Source organism: Urocitellus parryii, chromosome 2 (assembly GCF_045843805.1).
Source record: "Urocitellus parryii isolate mUroPar1 chromosome 2, mUroPar1.hap1, whole genome shotgun sequence".
Lineage (NCBI taxonomy): Eukaryota > Metazoa > Chordata > Mammalia > Rodentia > Sciuridae > Urocitellus > Urocitellus parryii.
Genome location: NC_135532.1, coordinates 92,140,354 through 92,162,629, shown reverse-complemented (window position 1 = coordinate 92,162,629; position 22,276 = coordinate 92,140,354). Strand labels below are relative to the sequence as shown.

Genomic DNA, 22,276 nt, shown 5'->3' with positions numbered 1-22,276 from the left:
GACCTTAGCGGGCGCCATTCTGAGTCGAGGAAAGGGTACTTGACAGCTATACAGCGGCCGCTTACAAGGTTCCGCCTGCACGGCGGAGGAAGTTGGCTGCCACTTCTCACCTCCCGCCCCTTTTCCGTCTTCCTCTGGGCTGCACCGCGCGAGGGTGGGGGACAGGCGGCGCGTGGAGGCGGGGGAAAAATGGCAGAAGTTTGTTGTGCTCGAGGCAGCGACCTGAGGTGGGGTGGGCACGCGCACAGGCGTGCGTGCGTGCGTGGGCTCGTCCCATAGCACGCCGTGCGTGGGGCGGATGTCCGGGCCGGCTGGGCCGGGGTGGCGGGCGAGATGGCGGAAGGCCGAGGCTGCCGTGAGCGACCGGATGTAGAGACCCAGAAGTCTGAGCTCGGGGCTTTGATGAGGACCACGCTCCAACGAGGGGCGCAATGGTGAGCACCCGGCCACCCTTCCGTCGCGCAGAGTCTGGGGCCGCAACTCTGGCCCTCACGTCAAGCCTCCTTTTCTCCACTTGGGTAGGGGACGGACGGGGGCGGTGTCTGGTGACCCTGAGTGGCCTGATACTGGGTCTTCAGGAGTGGAATCTTGGGGTCAGCTGAGGAACAGCATGGGAGGTGCTGGGTGTTGTCCTGACCCATTCATAGCTCCAAGAATGTGACCGGCTCTGGCAAATGATGTAGGGTGTGGAAAAAGGATAGTGCTAGCGGGGACCGTGAGAGTGGGAGAGCCCTTTACCATGAAAGAGTCGCCCTGTGACCTTGGCGAAGGTGTCCATACTTCACACACCTCTGTACCTTACAACTAAAACCAGGGTAGCAATTTTGTGGTTTATCACCCTCAGTAGGTTGAGATCAGAGGTAGAAACTTTGTAACTTGTAGATTGCTGAACACATGTCAAGGTCAGAAACTGAACAAATGTCTGAAAGGCCCAGATTATTTGGAAGCAAAGGTAAAAAATAATTGTGATAGTAAATTCTAGGGGTGGAAGAGGAAGGTAGCATGGATCCTGGAGCATGATAGAAGGTTAAAAGTCAAAGATGTAGAAGAGCAAGGCAGGTTTTTTAAGAAATTTAATTTTTTTCTCCAAATATTTCATATATTTATTAGCAAACCAACCAAAATCAGTACTCCAGCTTCTGTGACTCTCTCCAGATAGTGCAAACATTTTCAGGTGGACAGGAAAAAATGATCACAGCCTTGATAAATACATGTGCCATTTCATGTCATTCCTTATTAACTCAGTTTGGTTCTCCTCCAGTGTCTCCTCTTGGAATTGTACCTGATTTTATTACCAGTTTTCATTCGAAACCACTGGGGAATGGGACGATTTTGCTTTTTGGCCAAAAATTGCTCTTCCTGAAAGTCTTGTGAGAAGAGATGGTGAGGAACCAAATTCGGTGCTTGCACCACGTGGCTGAAAAAAGGCGAAGAGAGTTAACTTTATTTTTATTAAATTACTGGGGATTGAACCCAAGGCATGTGTTGTTGAGCTACATCCCCAGTTTTTTTTTTTTTTTTTTTGGTAACTGGGATTGAACCCAGGGGCCTTTAACCAGTGAGCCACATCACCAGTCCATTTTTTTTTAATATTTATTTTTTAGTTTTAGGTGGGCACAGTATCTTTATTTTACATTTATGTGGTGCTGAGGTTCGAACCCAGGGCCTCATGCATGCTAGGGGAGCATTCTAGCACTGAGCCACAATCCCAAGCCCCCCCCCCTTTTTTTTTGAGAGAGGGTCTTGCTAAATTACTGAGGCTGGGTTTGAATTTGTGATCCTCCTGCCACAGCCTTTTAGGCCAATGGGATACAGGTGTGTGTCAATATACTGGGTTTCCCCATCCCTTTTTAATTTTTTTTTTTTTAATCTGGTCTCCCTAGGTTGCATAGGCTGTCCTAGAATTTGAGATCCTCTTGCCTCAACCTCTGGATTTGCTGGGGTTACAGGCCTGTGTCATCAGGCCTGGCTGCTATGAACTTCTTAATAATTGTTTAGTAGAAGATACAATACTTTCCAGTAGTGGAGAGGCCTAGGTGGTGTTACTATGTGGAAGTAGAAAACTGGGGCTAGACTTTACATTAAATGTGATTGAAAAATATTCTTTTTTGACACTTGGGATTGAATACAAGGGCATTTTGTCACTGAGCTACATTCCCCAGCCATTTTTATTTTTTATTTTGAGACAAGGTCTTGCTAAGTTGCATAGGCTGGCTTTCAACTTGTGATTCTTCTGCCTCAGGTTCCCATTGTAATCGGGATTACAGGCATGGGTCACCGGGCCTAACTCATTCTAAGAAAACATTGTGGTGTTGATATATCTAGGAAGAGTTGAAGCAGGGAAGAGAAACATTGTGGTGAGGAGTTCAGGTATAGCTTTATTTATTCTGAACTTTCCAAATTGTGAAAGACAAGGCATGCAGAGGGACCTTTAAAGTTGTTCTGCAAAGAATGATACATAGAATATTCAGAAGAAGCAAAGGATTTGTTTTTTTTTTTTCTTGTTCTGGGGTTTACCCAAGCTAGGCAAGCACTCTACAAGTGAGTTATATCTCTAGCCCAAAAGAAGTTTAATAGATTAAAATCATTGGGTGTTGGGCTGGAGATATAGCTCAGTTGGTAGAGTGCTTGCTTTGCATGCACAAGGCTCTGGGTTCAATCCCCAGCACCACCCCACCCCCCCAAAAGAAAAACAAAGAAGAAGAAGAACTAATTGTGCTTTGTTGCCCTGGAGATGTTTCCCCTCCTTCTGTCTTGATTATAAAACAGTATAGTGATACTTTTAAAATATAGTCAGATTTGCTTATATTTAAGTATAGAAAGCAATGTAAAGTACAACTTAATGCCTTTTTTTTTTTTTTTTGGTACTGGGGATTGAATCCAGGGTCCCTTAAGCACATTTATACCTATTTATTTTTTCTTTTAATTTTGAGACAGGATCTCACTATAAGTTGCTTAGGGCCTCACTACGTTGCTGAGGCTGGCTTTGAACTCAGAGCCTCCTGCCTCAGGTTCCTGAGCTGATGGGATTATAGTTGTGTGCCACTGTACTACTCTGCTGAGGGTGTGTTTTTAGTGGGGATTATATATTCCCCAACGTAGAAAGACCATATAAAAGATTAAGGGGGCTGGGCATAGTGGTGTACGTCTATAATCATAGCGGCTCAGGAACTTGAGGCTGGAACATTTCAAGTTTGAGGTCAACCTCAGTAACTCAGTAAGCTCCTAAGCAACTTAGTGAGACCCTGTCTTAAAATAAAACATAAAGGGTTGGATTTATGGCCCAGTGGTAAAGTGCCTCTGTGTTCAGTCCCTGGTTCAAAAACAAAAACAAAGAAAGATTAAGGATGACTGGGGCTTAGTAGTATAGCGCTTGCCTGGCATATGAGGAGCCCATCCCTAGCACCGCACACCCAGATTAAGGGAATACTTGCAGAAACTTGCCACCTTAGTTTTTTTGCTATAGTAAATTGTTCTCTTTCTCTAGGTATCTTATTGACAGCAGGTGGTTCAAGCAATGGAAGAAGTATGTGGGCTTTGATAGCTGGGATATGTATAATGTGGGTGAACATAACCTGTTTCCTGGACCGATAGACAACTCAGGACTCTTCTCAGGTGCAGTATCCTTTTGCTTTCTAGCTAAATGTACACCTGGGCAGTCACTTGTGATCATGTATATCTGTAACATAGACGCTGTGAACCTGACTTTCCTAGTGTGAGGAGATAGAAACAAGCGTCCTCAATTTTGGTGTCTGTAGTAGAGGTTTTTGCAGACCCTTAGGTAGAAGTAAAGCTGTTGTTTTCTAAGTTAACTGTTTTATTAATTTAAAAAATTTTTTTGGTACTAGAGATTTAACCTAGGATGCTTTACCATTGAGCTACATCCTCACCCCTTTTTGTTTTTCATTTCATTGAGACAGGGTCTTAATAAGTTGCTTAGACTGATCTTGAACTCATGATCCTCTTGTCTCAACATCCCAACCTGCTGAGATTACAGGCCACTCTTCCTGGCTTAATTAACTGTTTCTAACAAGAGTATGCTTCTAATATTTTAATTTGTTTTCTGTATAAATCCTATTGAAATTCTCAGATTTTAGATTAGTATATGCAAAAGAAAGAAATAGGTATTTTGAAATTGCATCTGAAATTTGAAATACAGGAACCAGAATTTTTTTTTTTTTTTTTTTTTTTTTTTTGATACCGTGTATGGAACCTACTCCTTTGCACACTCGCTAGCTTAATGCTCCAACTCTGATTTACATTTCCAGCCTGGGGAACCACAATTTTTTGTGTTAACTTTGAAGTGGAACAAAGTATAGACCTATTGAAGATTGTTATGCATTCCTGTGATGGCCATGTTTGTCATAGAATTAGTGTGAGAAGAGGTGGAAAATTAGTAGACAGAGTTATAGCCACAATCAGCTCCTACTGGGCACCTTGGCAAAGGTTATATGTGACATATTAGTGCTTGGCTTACACCTGTAGATGTGTGGAGATAACAGAGTTAGTTTTTTCTCAGGTTTTCTGACTGTAAATTTCTTTGTGAGCAGGTGATATGTCACCTCTGTTCAAAATCAGGGCCGAAAGAAAGTAGTCTCATATTTCAGAGTGTGAGACCTAATTTATATATACCTAACAGCCTAACAGTAATCTGGATGTTTGTTAAAATGAGCAGTTCTTGAGCTCATATTTTCTTTTTTTTTTTTTTTTTAAGAATTTTTAATATTTATTTTTTAGTTCTCGGCGGACACAACATCTTTGTTGGTATGTGGTGCTGAGGATCGAACCCGGGTCGCACGCATACCAGGCGAGTGCGCTACCGCTTGAGCCACATCCCCAGCCTCATATTTTCTTTTAAGGAGAGATCTAAATTATGTAAACAGTGTCATTTGCTTTGTTTCCTGATATAGGTCAGATGATGGCACTATACCATGAAGTTGCTCTAAGGAATTATTGCATTCATTATGTTCACACTGTGTTCTCTTTCCCTGTGTTTTTTTTTTTTTTTTTTTTGGTATTGGGGATTGAACCCAGTGGTGCTCTACCATTGAACTACATCCCTAGAACCAACACTTACAACTCAGTTGGTAGAATGCTTGCCTTACATGCACAAAGCACTGGGTTCAATTCCTAGCACCACTAAAGGAAAAAAAAAAAAAAGGTTACTGAACTACATACCTAGATTTTTTAATTATTTAATTTTGAGGCAGGGTCTTCCTAAGTTTCCAAGACTGGCCTGTGATCTTTCTGGGATTACAGGCCTGTGCCACTGCTCCTAGCCCTCTTTTTATTTTGAAAAGGAGACTTCTTGTTTTTGTTTGATAATTTTTTTCTAGGTTCATTTATTTATTTGGTACTGGGGATTCAACCCAGGGGTGCTTTACCACTGAGTTAAGTCCCTAGCCGTTTTTATTTTTTATTTTGAGACAATCTCACTAAGTTGCTTAGGGCCTAACTAAGTTGCTGAGATTGGCCTTGAATTTGCAATCCTTTTCCTTAGCTGTCTGATTTATTGGGATTATAGGAGTGTTGCCATAACACCTGACTATTTTTTTAAAATGGTATTTATCTATCTATCTATTTATAGTTGTGGACACATTATTTTTACTTTATTTATTTGCTTTTAATATTTTTTAAGATGTACATGGATACAATATCTTTATTTTTATTTTTATGTGGTGCTAAGGATTGAACCCAGTGCCTTACGTGGACTAGGCAATCGCTCTACCACTGAGCTACAAACCCAGCCTATGACTATTTATTTTTAATTTATTTTTTTAAATTGGTGCATTGTAATTATTCAGAATAGGGGATATTCATTATGTCATATTCATATGTGCATATAAACATAATTTGCTCAGCCTCCTTCTCCAGTACCTTCCCTTTCCCTCCCCTCTTCCCACTCCTTTCAAAAGGATAATTCTTTGTTTTTTATTTATTTATTTTTTTGGTGGTAGTACCAGGAACAGAGCTCAGGGCCTTGAGCATGCTAGACCGGGAAACACTGTGTCACTGAGCTATATCATCAGCTCTAAAAATAATTCTTAAGGGCAAGCATTCCTTTTATGGCCCCGAATTTTATGTCACCAAGTCTTGGCTTGAAATGTTAATCTCTATGGCTGAGAAATGAAAAGCACATTCCATTAGACTCTCGACATTGATAATGCATAAATGACTGATTTCTGGTGAATGAAGTTCAAATCCTTACTTCCTAGGTACTCAGTCATTAGCCTGGCTGCCTTCTACCTATGGTCATAGAAGTGGCCTGGAAGACACTCTTGAAAGTGCTGGAAGCAGGAAGAACATATTCTTGTTGGTGTTGTCTGTAGAGAGCCCCTTCTTTCATTTCTACCTATGTCTCTACTTTTATATCAGATGGAATTCCTGTGTTATACCAAATGGTGCTCTTATTTTCCTCTATTTGCCTGTTAACAGAAATTTGTAGAGAGTAAATCCTCATTTTAAAATCTCTGTGTTGCCAGGTACAATGGCACATGCCTGTGATCCCAGTGGCTTAAGAGGATTGCAAGTTCAAAGCCAGCCTCAGCAATTTAGCAAGGCCCTGAGCAGCTTAGCAGGACCCTGACTTAAACTAAAAAAAAAAGGGGGCTGGGGATATAGCTCAGTGGATAAGTGTTCCTGGGTTCAATCCCTAGTACCAACCCCCCCCCCCCCCATGTTGCCTGGCAGTGGTGCACATCTGTAATCCCAGTGATACTCGAGGTTGAGGCAAGTTCCAAGCATTTTTTCTTTTGGTATTGGGAACTAAAACCAGGGGTGCTTTACCACTGAGCTACATCCCCAGACCTTTTAATTTTTTTTCTTTTTTTTTTTTTGAGACAGAGTCTTGCTAAGTTGCTGATGCTGTCTTGAATCAGCAATCCTCCTGCCTCAGCCTCCTGAGTTGCTGGAATTATAGGAATGAGCTACCACAACCAGTGAGACTGTCTCTAAATAAAACATTCAAAAAAAGGGCCAGGGATGTGAAGTGCCCATGGGTTCAATTTCCAGTGCCTCAAAAACAAAACAGAAGATCTCTGTGTGTTTTTTAGCATTATGTCCTCAGATTGATTCAGTTTTGAGTAAAAATAGTGATCTGCATTGAAAATTGCAATTGAATTTCTGTGCTCGCCAAATACTGTCATAAGAATGACGTGTTTGAGTTCAATGGTAGAGGGTGTGCTTGAGGTTCTGGGCTCCATCTCTACCACCACACACCTACTCACAAAATAATGACATATTTGGGAAAATTATCATTGAGCTAGAGGGGGAAGAGCTTTGTAGAACTGATGTACTTGGGGTTGAGGAGACTGAAAGCTGTTGGTTTCTTCCCTGTTTTTGAAAGTTTCTACCTGCTCTTTGGTACAGTATGTTTGACCAGATCTGCATCTCCAACCCCTTTTATTTTTTAATTTTAATTTTTTTTGGGTGGCTGGCTCCCAGGTATTGAACCTAGGGGAACTTAACTACTGAGCCATATCCCTAGTCTTTTCTTTTTATTTTATTTAGAGACAGGGTCTCACTAAGTTGCTTAGGGCCTAGCTAATTTGCTGAGGCTGGTTTTGAACTCGTGATCCTCCTGCCTCAGTCTCTTGAGCCATTTGGATTACAGGTGTGCACCAACTTTTCTGGCCCTTTTCTTTTAGGACACAATCTTGTAAATTACCCAAGCTGGTCTTGAACTTGGAGTCCTTCTGCTCTAGCCGTTTTTTTTTTGTTTGTTTGTTTGTTTGTTTGTTTTTTCTGGTACCAGGGATTGAATTTAGGGGTGTGGGGGTGCTGAACTTTGTGCTTGCTAGGCAAGCACTCTACTAACTGAGCTATATCCCCAGCCCATCCCAATCCTTTTTATGTTGTATTTTGAGACACAGTCTTGCTAAGTTACTTAGGGCCTTGTTAAGTTGCTGAGGCTGTCTTTGAACTTGGAATCCCCTTACCTCAGCATACCAAGCCACTTGGATTACAGGTGTGTGCCGCTGCAACCAAATTGCCTTAGCTTTTTCAGTAACTAAGATTGTAGGCATTACTGGCATGTACCCTTCAACTTTTCTGTTGTTCTTAGAGTGGATATTGATGGGCACAGACTTGGCAGAGAGCATCCTTGGTGGAAGGTGATCCATCTTCCCTATGTCCTTTCTTGAGAGAGTATGTTTCAGACCATGGATGTCCAGTTCTGAAGCCCAGGAATGTTGCCTTTCTGTTGTAGGTATAAAATGTATGTCTGATATGTTAAATGCATTCTCTTTCCATTCTGCCCAGGACCATCTATCTGAGCTATGACTTGGAGTATTTAAAACCAAGAATGTTGCCAGTATGGTGGTACATGCCTGTAATCCCAGAGGCTTGGGAGGCTGAGGCAAGAGGATCTCAAGTTCAAAGCCAGCCTCGACAATTTAGTGATGTTGTCTCAAAATAAAAAGGGCAAGGCAATCCTGGTACCAAAAATAAACAAATAAATAAATAAAAAAGGGGCTGGGGGTATGCTCAGTTTTAAAGTGCCCCTGGTTTCAATCCCTAGTACCCAAAACAAAAAACAAACAAAAAGCACACTGACAATGCTAAGGGACAGGAGGTATAATGTAGGTTAGTGGAAGGGTGCTTGCCTAATATGTACAAGACCCTGGATTTGATACCCTGCACCACAAAACAATAAAATAGGACTGGGGATATGGATCAGTGGTAGAGTGCTTGCCTAGCACGTGTGAGATCCTGGGTTCAATCTGTAGCATTGGTGGGGTTGGGAAAGCAAAAGTACTAATTGAGTCTTGATGAAATAAATGTAACTTCAGTGCCTCTTTTTTGGGGAGTGGAGGGTGGGGACAGTACTGGGGATTGAACTCAGGGCTCCACACATGCTAAGCAAGAATCTACCACTGAGTCACATCCCCATCCTTTCAGGGAAAGATGATATTTGACTTTAATATGGTATTCCTAAGACTTATGATAAATAAATACTTTTAAATTAGTTATTTTAATTTTGGAATCCTAAAACATTTTGGAAATGTAAATTGGAAGTTTTATCTTTTCTCCTCCTCCTCCTCTTCCTCTTTTTTTTTTTTTTTGTTGTTGTGGTCCCCCCCCCCCCCCAGTACTGGGGATTGAACTCAGAGGCACTTGTCCACGAGCCACATCCCAAGCCTTATTTTGTATTTTTATTTAGAGACAGGGTCTCACCGAGTTGTGTAGCACCTCAATGTAGCTGAGGCTGGCTTTGAATTCTCAATTTTCCTGTCTCAGTGTCCCTAGCTGCTGTGATTACAGGCGGGCACCACTGTGCCCTCCTACTGCTGCTCCTGCTGCTCCTGCTACTCCTGCTACTCCTGCTCCTGCTCCTGCTGTTCCTGCTGTTCCTGCTGCTCCTCCTCCTCCTCCTCCTTTCTCTTCCTCCTCCTCTTCTTGCTCTTTTTGTCCTTCTCCCCTCCTTCTTCCTCTTCTTCCTCTTCTTCTTTCTCCTCCTCCTCTTCTTTTTCTAGATGGAGTCCTCCTGTGTTGCCTCAGGTACCACAGGTGCACACCACTACATCCAACTTTCTTCTACCTATAATTGTAGAAAAATAGTTACTCATAAAATATTCAGAAAATTAAAGACAAAGAGGAGGAAGGTCTCTGATAGAATTTTGGAATTTTGTAGTTGATAACTTTTTCTTATTTCTTGAAAAATACAAGAGTCATGTAAAACAAATACAGGTGGTGGCATATGCCTGTTGGGTGTGGTGGCATACGCCTGTAATCCCAGTGGCTCAGGAGCCTGAGGCAGGAGGATTAGAAGTTCAGAGTCATCCTGGGACATGTAGTAGTCTCAAAATTAATAAAAGTGCTGGGTGTGGTGGCACAAACCTGTAATTCCAACAACTCAGGAGGTGGAGGCAGGAGGATTGCAAGTTCTAGGCCAGCCTCAGCAACTTAGCATGACCCTGTCTCAAAACAAGAAATAAAGGGCTGTGGATATGGCTCAGTGGTGACTGCTTCTAGGTTCAATCTCTGGTACCCAATAAATAAATAAAGGCTAGGGATGTTGTTCATTAACATGTGTGAAGCCCTGGGTTCAATCTCTAGTAGGGAAAAAAAAAATCATGTAAGTCTGACTGGGGAAAAGAACAATGAGTTAGTTATATGCTGTTTGCCTTTTTCAGATCCTGAGAATCAGACCTTGAAAGAACACTTAATTGATGAACTGGACTATGTCTTGGTCCCAACTGAGGCCTGGAATAAATTACTAAATTGGTATGGCTGTGTAGAGGGCCAGCAGCCTATTGTCAGAAAAGTGAGTATATGAATATGAATACTGATGGTCAGTATCTGCAGGTGCTCCTGGAGGGATACCAAATTGTGTTGGTTTCTTAGGAAAATGAACATACATAAGTGGTTGAAAGGAGGTTTCTGGTTCTTTTTAGGGAATTATGATTGTGAGTGATGTTCACCTAGTATGTTACAGTGAGTGGTCTTCAAACATCAGAGCTGCCCAATGGGATGTGTCCAATGGTGCTATGAGAGCATTTTCTGGAAGACTATGAAAGTTCACTTGGGCCATATGGACTTACAGTAATGTACAGCTTCTTGTTTATCTTAAATTTTTTCTGATGTAGCTCAGTGTTAGATAACTTGGTTCAGTCTCCAGTGAGTACCACAAAAAAACAAACAAAACAGAACAACCCAGAATAAACAAAAGCCCACCTTTCTTTTTTTTTGGTACCAGGGATTGAACTCATGGGACCAGCTCAACCACTGAGCCACATCCTCAGCCGTATTTTGTTTGTGTCTTCCTTTCCTATTTAGAAACAGTTGCTCTAAATAAAGTAGAGCTGCTTAATGCCTTGCTATTGCTGAGGTTAGCTTTGAACTTGTGATCCTCCTACCTCAGCCTCCCTAGCCACTAGAATTATAGGCGTGCACCACCACACCTAGCCTTTTTTGTTTGTTTTGTTTTGTGGTGCTGGGGATTGAATCCAGGGCCTTTTTGCATGCTAGGCACTGAACCACATCCCCAGCTTTCTTTCTTTTGTCTCTCTCCATACTGGGGGATTGAACCCAGGGGCTCTATACAACTGAGCTACATATCTAGCTCTTTTTTAATTTTATTTTCGTATTTATTTTTTGGTTCCAGCCTTGAGCCTGGGGTTCTCAACCACGGAGCTACATCCCCAGCCCTTTTTATTTTTTATTTTGAGACAGGGTCTCACAAAGTTGATCAGCTAAGTTGCTGAGGCTGTTTTCAAATTTGTAATCCTCCTGCCTTAGCCTCCTGATTACAGACATATATCACCACAACTTACTAATCAGGTTCTTACTTACTTACTCAGACTGCCCTCTAACTTGTGATTCTCCTACCTTATTTAGCCTCCTCAGTCACTGGGATAATGTGTGAAAACACCACCTTTCTTTTTTTTGGTACTGGGGATTGAAACCAGGGGCTATAACCACTGAGCCATATCCCCACCCCTTTTTAATATTTTATTTAGAGACAGGGCCTCACTGAGTTGCTTAGCACCTCACCGTTGCTGAGGCTGGCTTTGAACTTTCGATCCTCCTGCCTCAGCCTCCTGAGCCACTGGGATTGTAGGCGTGGGCCACCATGCCTGGCAAAACACCATCACTTTTACTTCTGTGCTTCCGTCTTTGGCCACATAGTTGAGTACTTTAAAAATCAGGCATTTACACCCAGAGAATATTATCCCCTTGAGGGAATATAAACCCCAGGGCAGAATCCCAGATTGTTAGCACCTCTGGTAGATAAGACTCACAAGAAGACCATCACCCTGTCTCCCACAGTTGTTTTCTTGTCCTGTCTATCCGGAAATCACAAGAGCTCACATGTCTGCTGATGTTTAGGGACAAGGTAAAATTCTTACTCTATTGGGTATGTATTCTTAGCTGAGTAGTAAAGAGTTGCAGTCCTGGTACAGTGCTTCTTTTTTTTTTTAGTGATACAATGTATCTAAAAGTCATTTAGGGCCATAACTATTTTTTTCCTCTATCTTGAACTCCTGAGAAGGTTAGGGATCAAAAGGTTAGGGGCATGCTAGCCTTCTAAAGATGTTCCTAAATGCCAGTAGTATTGCAGTGTGAGTATTCTGCCAAGAATGATATATATATTTCTATATATATTTATACATATTTATATATTCTTTAGTCACTAATTTGACAAACTCTCCAAGGGAGGAAGCAGCATCATGATCTCACCTAAAGGTGAACAGTGACTTCCCTTTTGTGCAGTATCTGGCTTTATGCACAAGTATGACTCTGAATTGATGAGTTAATTAGCTTTGTTTTCTTTTTTTCTTCTATTATGTTACTGGAGATTAGATCCAGGGCCTCATATGTAGTAGGAAAGTGCACTATTACTGAACTGCATCCCCAGCCCTCTAGGCCTTTTTATTTTATTTACTATTTATTTACTTTAAATAATTATTTAATTTGTTCTAATTAGTAAGCCTTTTTTATTTTTTTGGTATTGGAGATTTAACCAAGGGGTGCTTTACCACTGAGCTACATCCCCAGCCCTTTTTGATTTTTATTTTGAGAAAGGTCTCAACTATTGCGTAGACCTTTGTTTGTGCTAGGCAGTTGGCTTGCCAGTGAGCTAAATCCCCAACCCCAGCCCTTTTTTACTTTTAAAACATTGTTATTTCATTTTGTTTTGCAGAACTGGGGGTTGAGCCTACAGCCTTTTATGTAGTAGATGAAATGTCACTGAACTAAGTTCCCAGCCCCCTGCCCTTTTTTTAAAAAAAAATTTCTTTTGTAATTGTAGATGGACAGAATGCCTTTGTTTTTATTTTTATGTGGTGCTAAGGATGGAACCCAGTGCCTCACACATGCTAGGCAAGCACTCTGCCACTGAGCTACACAGCCTCAGCCTCTTCCAGCCCCTTTTGTTTATCTATTTTTTAAAATCTTGAGACAGGGTCTTAGTAAGTTGCCCAGACTAGCCTTGAATTTTAATCTTCCTGCCTCAGTCTCCCAGGTTGCGGGGATTACAGGTTATATCACCAAATGCAGCCCCCTCTACCTTTTTTTTTTTTTAATTCTATGGTGCTGGGGATTGAACCCAGGGTCTCAAACATGTTAGGTATGTGTTCTACCACTGAGAATTCTTCTACATCAGGCATGTATTTTAAGGAGAATGAGTTTACAGTAACTTTTCTGTGCAAAGTTGATGTTCTGAGACTTTCCTGGAAGCCTTGATGTGGCATTAAATCCAGTTAGGATTTAATGGTTCTATCATGGTTGGCCCTAATGAGTGGAAAAAAGTCTTAAATCCTAGGACAGATGCTGATGGTTTTAAAAATTTGTACATGTAGATGAAAAAGTTTGTACTTTTGATCTCTAATTACTGAGGGAAACTGATGACTAAAGTTTTTCCTTTTGGTCTTATGGAGACACTTTCTTCCCAGTACTGTTCAGTTTTAGAACTGCTCCTTCATCCCTGCCTTTTGTTTACAGGTTGTGGAGCATGGCCTATTTGTCAAGCACTGCAAAGTGGAGGTATATTTGCTGGAACTGAAGCTCTGTGAGAACAGCGACCCCACCAATGTGCTGAGTTGCCATTTCAGCAAGGCAGACACCATTGGTGAGCAGCTGGGCTGGGGTTCTAGATATCTGGGGAGAGTGCAGGACACAGTGGCTGATAGAAAGGAAAGCTGGGGCACATCTTCAGACCTGTGTCCAGATCATCTCAGGCCAGTCCTGACCTGGGAACCTGTTGCCCAGGAGATTCTTTTTTCTTTTCTTCTTTTTCTTTGGCACTAGGGAGTTAACTCATGGGTGTTTATATGCTGAGCAGCTTTTTATCCCCAGCCCTTTTTATTTTTAATTATTATTATTATTATTATTTTAATATTTATTTTTTAGGTGTAGATGGACACAATACAATGTCTTTATTTTTTAATGTGGTGCTGAGGATTGAACCCGGGTCCTGCTCATGCTAGGCAAGTGCTCTACCGTTAAGCCACAATCCCAGCTCCCCTTTTTATTTTTTTTACACAGGGTCTTGATAAGTTGCTGAGGCTGACTTTGAACTGTGATCCTCCTCCATTGACCTCCTAAGTTGCTGGGATTATAGCCTTGTGCCACCAAGCCCAGTTCAGGAGATTCTTTTTCTTTTTTTGGTACTGGGGGTTGAACCCAGGGGCACTTAACTACTGAGCCACATACCCAGCCCATTTTTATATTTTATTTAGACACAGGCTTGCTTGTTCGTTTGTTGGTTTCTTTCTCTCTCTCTCTCTCTCTCTCTTACTTTCTGTCTGTCTTCTTTTTTTTTTTTTTTAAAGGAACTTCTTCCAAACCAGGGCTTGCTTGCTTGCTTGCTTTATTTATTTATTTATTGTGATGCTGGGGATTGAACCCAGGGCTTTGTGCATGAGAGTCAAGCATTCTCCCAACTGACTTATTTCCCCAGTCCCTTAGACACAGGTCTCACTGAGTTGCTTAGGGCCTCGATAAGTTGCTGAGACTGGCTTTGAACTCATAATCCTCCTGCCTCAGCATCCCAAACTGTTGGATTACAGGTGTGGGCTGCCACACCTGGCTCTCAGGAGATTCTTTTAGAGAGTCAAATGTGGGAATTATGTTCTATAGAATACTGAGCTCATTTGTCATATGGTAATAAAGATGAAGAAATGAAGAGTCAGGGAAGTTAAACATAACTTATTAAAAAAGTCTCAGCAAGGGACTTGAGGTATAGCTAGCTGAGTGGCAGTAGTGTATGCAAGGCCCTAGATTTAATCCTCAGCACCAAAAGATATGTGTTTATGTGCATTATGTGTGCACACACACAATCACACCTATTCATCATGGCAATTTCAGCAAAAAAGTGGCAGAGCTAGCTTTGAAACCATCTTTTTTTAAATATTTATTTTTAGTTTTCAATGGACCTTTATTTTATTTACTTATTTATTTTTATGTGGTGCTGAGAATCGAACCCAATGCCTCACATATGCCAGGTGAGTGCTTTACCACTGAGACACAACTCCAGTCCCCCCATATCTGTTTTAACTCCAAAGAGAATCCTTCTTAATTTTTTTAATTTTTAAAAATTTATTATTATTTTACCAATGAATCACATCCCTAAACCTTTTTATTTTGAGATATTTTGAGATAGGGTCTTGCTCATTTGCTAAGACTGGTCTCTAACTTGCATTCCTCCTCTTTCTGCTTCCCATGTAGCTGGGATTGTAGGTGAGCTCACTGTGCCTAACTTCACTTTTTGTTTAGTGGTACTGAACATTGAACCCAGGGCCTTGTGCCTGTGAGGCAAGCACTTGACCAACCAAGCTATGTCCCCAGGTCTTTACTTTTTCTTTTTTCTTTATTCTGGGGATTGAACCTAGGATTTCATGCATGCTAGGAAAGTGCTCTATAACTCAGCCACACTACCACAGCACTGCTTTTTTTTTTTTTTTTAACCTTTTTTTTTTTTTTTTGTGGCGATATTGGGGATTGAACCCAGGGGCACTTTACCACTGAGCTATATACCCAGTTCTGGCTCAGTTGCCCAGCTGGGCTTGATTTTGTGATCTTCCTGCCTCAGCCTCCTATATGCTGGCATTACAGGCAGGTGCTATCACACTGAACTCTGTTTCTCACTTTCTATGTGTGTCTGTGCTAGAAATATGACCTAAATTATCAGAGAAGCCTAAGGAAAGTTTTTGGGTGTACAAGTGCAAGAGGAGGCCTTCAGGAGTTACCAGAGGGCCGAGGTTCTGTCAGAACTTTTGTTCCAAAGTACATGTGAGCATCTGAAAAGGAAAGAGGATGAACATTGGTTTGCCTTGGCTGTCTTTAGCCTTGTATTGGTAGAAAGCTCTGAGTAATGTTTCTGCACCCTAGCAACCATCGAGAAGGAGATGCGGAAGCTGTTCAACATCCCAGCGGAGCGTGAAACACGGCTCTGGAACAAATACATGAGCAACACCTACGAGCAGTTGAGCAAACTAGACAACACTATCCAAGATGCTGGGCTCTACCAGGGTCAGGTAGGAGGGCCCAGGCTATGCTCAAACAGGCAGCTCTGTCCAGGGTATTTGACCAAAAAGCTTCTGGCTATAAGCATGTCAGGAGTGGGGTGGATTGCACTCTCCTCATTTGGTTTCCCCTTTCACTCAGGTGCTAGTAATTGAGCCCCAAAATGAAGATGGCACATGGCCCAGGCAGACCCTGCAGTCGAAGTAAGTGAATGTTTTCTCCCATGTGGCTGGGCTCACAGGTGTAATAGAGACATTCTTTTCTAAGGCAGTTGTACTTAGAAAAATGGTTCTGAATCAGATGGAAAAATCATGCAGTTTAGTCTTAGATGAAGATACAAGCTCTTGGTAAGCAGCATTCTGAGCATTCATCTAAGGGAAACCTGTCAGTGTGTCTCAGCAAGGCCACAAGCCTTTGCTTATTGAGAATGAGAGAAGGAGAAAGACAAGGGGCAGGATCTGACATTGACTGCTCTAGCAAGAGATGACTTTGATTTTTTTCAAGATCCTTTATTTTTCCACCTCTGGTTAGGGACTGTGAGGGAAAAGAAGAGGGATTATGCATGAGGTCTTATATGACTTAAAGGTGATAGTTTGATCCCATCCCACTCTGCTTAGTGTCCTGTTACTCATGATTACAGGGGTATTGTTCAGATACTAAACTGGAACTCTAGTCAGGTGCATTGGCACGTTCCCATAATCCCAACAACTCAGGAGACAGGAGGATCACAAGTGTGAACGTAGACTCAAAATAATAAAGGATTGAGGATTGAGGATGTAGCTTGGTGGGAGGCTTCCCTTGAGTTCCAACCTCAGTACCACATAAATTAAACAAATTGGGACTCCAGGCATAGTTATTTTAGATATTCATGAAATATGTGGAATTGTGCATGTCCTTCAAAGAGAAAAAAGTGTTGAACTTGCCTTATAGTGTAAGATTGGGAAATTATGTCTGTGCTCCAATAGTTACAGGGACGGTGTTGGGATCTGCTCTCTTCCTTTTGTTAGGACTTGGACTTTGTAATATAGTGATATGTTCATAGCTCATTTGAATGGCATGAAAACTAAAAGCCATCTTGAGAAACATGCATAGATATTCAGAATATTTGGGAATTTTACAGATTGCAAACATTTTCAAGGATTTTACAGATCTCTTGAAGTCCAGCCATGGACTCTGGTTCTTAGAAAGCTCAGTTACTGTTTCCTGATAAGTTGGCAAAAATAGCTGGGATAGGAAAAATAATGCCCCCCAAAATGTCCATATTCTAATCCTCAGAATTTACAAATATATTAGATTACAAAGAGATTTTGCATATATAATTAAGATAATGAGGGGCTGGGATTGTGGCTCATCGGTAGAGTGCTCACCTAGCATGGGTGGGGCCCAGGTTTGATCCTCAGCATCACATAAAAATAAAGGTATTGTGTTGTGTCCATCTACACCTAAAAAAAAAAAAAGATAATGAGCTAGGCCTAAGGATGCACACCTGTTTTCCCAGTTACTCGGGAGGCTGAAATGGGAGAATCTGCAAGTTCGAGGCCAACTTCTGCAATTTAGCAAGGCCCTAAGTAACTTAGCAAGACCCTGTCTCAAAATAAAAATTGCTGGAGATGTGGTTCAGTGTTAAAGTGCCTCTGGAGTCAATCCCTGGTACCATATAAAGAAAAAAGATAATGATATTGACATGGAGAGATCATGTAGGTGGATCCAATATAATTGCAAGTGTCCTAAGAGTTAAAGGAAGGCTGGAGAGTCAAAATTGTATGAGGACAAAAGCAGATTCAAGGTAGTGAAATGTGAGAAAAATTCAACTGGCCATGAGCCAAGGAATATGGGCAGCCTGTAGGAGTACCTAAAGCCTCCCCAAACACATGCACCCTGGCCAATGCCTTGATTTTAGTTCAGAGAGAACCATTTTGGACTTTTGACTTCCATAACTGCAGATAATAAATCTGTGTTATTTTAAGCTACTGAGTTTATGACAATTTGTGACATCTGCAACAGGAAAGTAATATACAAACCAAGGCAGTCAATTCCATTTTGAAGCTGAAAATGCCAAATAATTGAAAGAAACCCCCCTGGGTAGAGAGAAGGTGTTTAGATTACAGCCTGTGAGACAGAACTGGTAGCTCAGGGCGAAAGAAAGCTGGGTATACTGGTCAGGGGAGACTTTTTTTTAAATTGCAGATGAACCAATGCTTTCATTTTATTTATTTATTTATGTGGTGCTGAGGATTGAGCCCAGTGCCTCACATGTGCTAGGCAAGAGCTCTGCCACTGAGCCATAATCCCAGCCCCCAGGGGAGACTTAACTGCACCTTTTTCTCTTCTCAGCCTAGTTTCTCCCTATCCTTCTCATACCCTGAGACCTAAGAGATTGTGTTTAAGAGGCAGTTTTTGGAAAAGAGCAGTGCCTTGTTGAGACTTCCTGAAGGTTAGTCTCCTAGTAAGGTGTGGCCAATAGGCAGTAAGTGCAGAGTGGAATTCCTGAGGTACATTCTCTTCTCCACTCTCTCACATGGTACTAGATACTGTTGTTCATACTGAGGATATGGTAAATACCAAGTCTTTATCTCAAGGAGCAGAATAAAAGAAAAACATGTGTTTCCAGTGACTTACAAACATTGTGGATAAAAATGTGGGAAGAGAATTAGTGAGCTGTAGCCTTTGGAATGGGACAGATTTAACCAGGATTCATTTGAAGATAGCCGTCTAGGAAGTAAGGGAGTCAGCATGGATTGAGGTACTCAATAGGAACAAATAACATCATTAATCAGAAGAAACAGCAGCTGCAGATGTCCTGAGCTGAAGCAGGCCTGGTTGAAAACCAGCAGGACATTGTGTGGCTAGATCCTGAGGGATGATAGGAAGTAGAGGTTGAAGACCAGGAGGTAAGGAGGTGGTAGAGAGAAAATGACAGGGACAAGAGGATGAAAGTGCATAAACAAGGCCCTGGTTTCAGTCTACATCATCAACATAATTAAGAATTTATTGCCAGGCATGGTGGTGCATGCCTGGAATCCCAGCAACTATGGAGGCTGAGGCCAGGAGGATTGTGAGTTCAAAGCCAGCCTCAGCATCTTGTCAAGCCCCTAAGCAATTCAGTGAGACCCTGTTTCTAAATAAAAATATAAAAAGGGCTGGGGATATGACTCAGTGGTTAAGTGCCCCTGGGTTCAATCCCTGGTACCAAAAAAAAAAAAAAAAAAAAAAAGATCTTATGTTCATCAGAGAGTAAAAAGGAAAGCCACAGCGTGAAAGAAGATATTAACAATACATCTATCTTACAAATTATATATATCTAGAATTTCAAGATAAGAAAAGAACAATGCCAGGAAAAAAAGAGAGAGAGAGAAACACAGCTAGGCAAAGTGGTAAATGCCTATAATCCCAGCTACTTTGGAGGCTGAGGCAAGAGGATGACAAGTTCAAAGCCAAGCTGGGCAACTGAGCAAGACTCAGTCTCAAAATAAAAGGGGTTGGGGTTGTAGTTCAGTGGTAGAGCACTTCTGGGTTCAATTCCCAATATATTTTTTTTAGAACTTTATACATATTCTACAATTTGACTTTCCTACTCCTAGGCATACAGCTAACAAAAACACATCCCATGTTCACTTAAGGACATGTTCAAGGTTGTTCACAACAGCATTGTTTGTCATAGTCATGAACTTTCAAGTTAATCCAGAGTCCTCCAACAATCCATGATAAGTTGCTGTGTACATATACAGTGGAATTCAGCACAGCAACATGAGTGAGTTTCTACATAATGTTAAAAGAGAGAAGCTGGACATAAAGCAGGATGTATTATATGATTCTGTTGATATAAAACTTAATAGGCAAAATAATCTCTGGGGAGGTCAGGTTGGTTGTTAGCTTTGGGAAGAACTTTGACTGTAAGAAGCCTGGGAAGGATGCTTGGGGGGTTGATGCTGCCCTGTTTTTGGTCTGGGTACTGGTTATATAGCCATATTCACTTGTTACAATTTCTTTGATTTTTATACATTCATGACTTAAATACCTTTTAATGAAATACTCTAATACAAAGTTTTATGACAGCTGGGTCCAGTGGTATATGCCTATAATCCCAGCTACTTGGGAGGCTGAAGCAAGAAGGTTGCTTGAGTCCAGGATTTTGAGAAAAACATTGGACAACATAGTGAGACCAGTATCTTAAGAAAGAAATAAAGAAAAAAAGAAATTTAAATTTATTTATTTATTTAAAATTTTGAGATGGGATCTCAGAAAGTTGCTGACGCTAGCCTTGAACTTGTCGATTCTTCTGCCTCAGACTCCCACGTTTCTGGGATCATAGGTGTGTGTACCCAGCTTATATATTTCTTTGCAGGAGAGTATCATAGTAAAATTGTTCCCATAGTAAAAATAACCAGTGTTGTAGAAGGAAAATCACAGTTGCACATATTTGAAACAAAGCCGAAAGATTCGCTTTCTTCTGTTTTATGCAGTCTATAATATTGATAGACTAGGTAGCAGTTTCAGATTTGGGGCAGTTAACTATAGATTAATTAATCTGAAAGTAGAATCTGAAATAAGAGTCTGTGAAAAATATTGAAATATGAATTTGAAACATAGAGATTACTCACATTTGGCAAATGTGAAAAACCAAAAGCAATTTCCCTTAAATGGCTTCCAGAGCTGAGACAAGGTTGCAAGTTTGAGGCCAGCTTGGGCAGTTTAGCAAAATCTGTCTCAAAATGAAAAATAAGAAAGGGTTGGGGGTAGCTCAGTAGTAAAGTGTTCCTGGATTAGATTCCCAGCACCAAAAAATAATTGCCATTTGTCAGGCATTATTTCCTCCCTCTCTCCCTTCCTTCTTCCTTCCTTCCCTCCCTCCCTCCCTTCTGCTGGGTATTGAACCCAGGACCTTATGCATGCTAGGGAAACACTGCAGCACTGAGCCAATCCTTTGTTGTTGTTTTAAATATTTTTTTAGGTGTAGATGGACACAACATAGTGCCTTTATTTTTATGTGGTGCTGAGGATCGAACCTGGGCCCCACCCATGCTAGGCGAGCGCTCTACCGCTGAGCCACAATCCCAGCTCCCACCCCAATCCTTTTTATCTCTTATTTTCCCTGTACTAGAGATTGAACCCAGGGGCACTCTACTACTGAGTCACATCCCTAGCTGTTTATTATATTTTTATACCTTTATTTAATTATATGCAGTGCTGAGGATCAAACCTCAGTGCCTCACACATGCTAGGCAAGCACTCTACCACTGAGCTACAGCCCCAGCCCCCCAGCACTTTTTTTAGTTGTAGGTGAACACAATACCTTTATTTTAGTTTTATGTGGTGCTAAGGCTCGAACCCAGTGCCTCACACATGGTAGGTGAGCACTCCACCACTGAGCCACAACTCCAACACCCCAGCTCTTTCATTTTGAGATAGGTTCTCACTAAGTTTCCCAGGCTGGCCTCAAACTTGAAATCCTCCTGCCTCAGCCTCCCAAGTTACTGTAATTATAGGTGTGCACTACCATGACTGGCTTTTAATAAAAATATGAGATAATCTCACTGATTTGCTGACACTGACCTCAAAATGTAGACCTCTAGTCTTAGCTTTCTGAATAACTGGGATCACAGGTCTGAAGCTCTACCCCTGACTTGTGTGAAGTATTTTAAATAATTAATTTTATTTTTTTAAATATCTTTCTATTTATTTTTTATATGACGCTAAGGGTTGAACCCAGTGCCTCACTTTGTGCTAGGCAAGTGCTCTACCACTGAACTACAACCTTAGTTCGTGTGTCAAGTGTTTTTTTTTTTTTTTTCCTTTTGGTACCAGGGATTGAACCCAGGGGTGCTTAACCACTGAGCCACATTCCTAGCCCTTTTTGTACTTTATTTAGAGACAGGATCTCACTGAGTTGCTCAGGGCCTCAATAAATTGCTGAGGCTGGCTTAGAACCCATGATCCTCCTGCCTCAGCCTACTGAGCTGCTGTGATTATAGGTGTGTACCACCATGCCTCTGTGTCAACTATTTTGAGAGAAGTCTTTTTTTTTTTTTTTTTTAAGTTGGACACAATACCTTTATTCCATTTATTTATTTTTATGTGGTGCTGAGGATCGAACCCAGGGCCCCTGCGTGTGTTAGGCAGCACTCTACCACTGAGCCACAATCTCAGCCCTTGAGAGAAGTCTCATTGCCATTTTTCTGTGCCTTTCACTGGTAAAACTTAAAATTTCAGAAAAACTTGTAATTTATAAATGAAATCAGAATGCCCTGAAGTTCAACCTTGTGGTTTATTGCACTGGAAGATTCAGTACATGACCTACATGACCATGTAG

At 41.4% G+C, this 22,276-nt stretch overlaps 1 protein-coding gene across 4 annotated transcripts in view; it reads left to right on the top strand.

The window, feature by feature from the left end:
- Window positions 1–301: 301 nt before the first annotated feature.
- Window positions 302–22,276, top strand: part of Usp4 (ubiquitin specific peptidase 4) — a 49,453-nt gene continuing 27,478 nt past the window's right edge. For 3 of the 4 annotated variants that reach the window (XM_026383743.2, XM_026383741.2, XM_026383746.2), the window contains exons 1-6: window positions 302–434; window positions 3,488–3,615; window positions 10,134–10,264; window positions 13,444–13,570; window positions 15,832–15,977; window positions 16,108–16,169. In XM_026383743.2, coding sequence (XP_026239528.2) covers window positions 334–434; window positions 3,488–3,615; window positions 10,134–10,264; window positions 13,444–13,570; window positions 15,832–15,977; window positions 16,108–16,169 — 695 coding nt within the window. In that variant the 5' untranslated portion in view covers window positions 302–333. Of the gene's footprint in view, window positions 435–3,487; window positions 3,616–8,062; window positions 8,203–10,133; window positions 10,265–13,443; window positions 13,571–15,831; window positions 15,978–16,107; window positions 16,170–22,276 lie in introns of those variants that run through there. The other variant, XM_026383745.2, reaches the window with a different exon arrangement.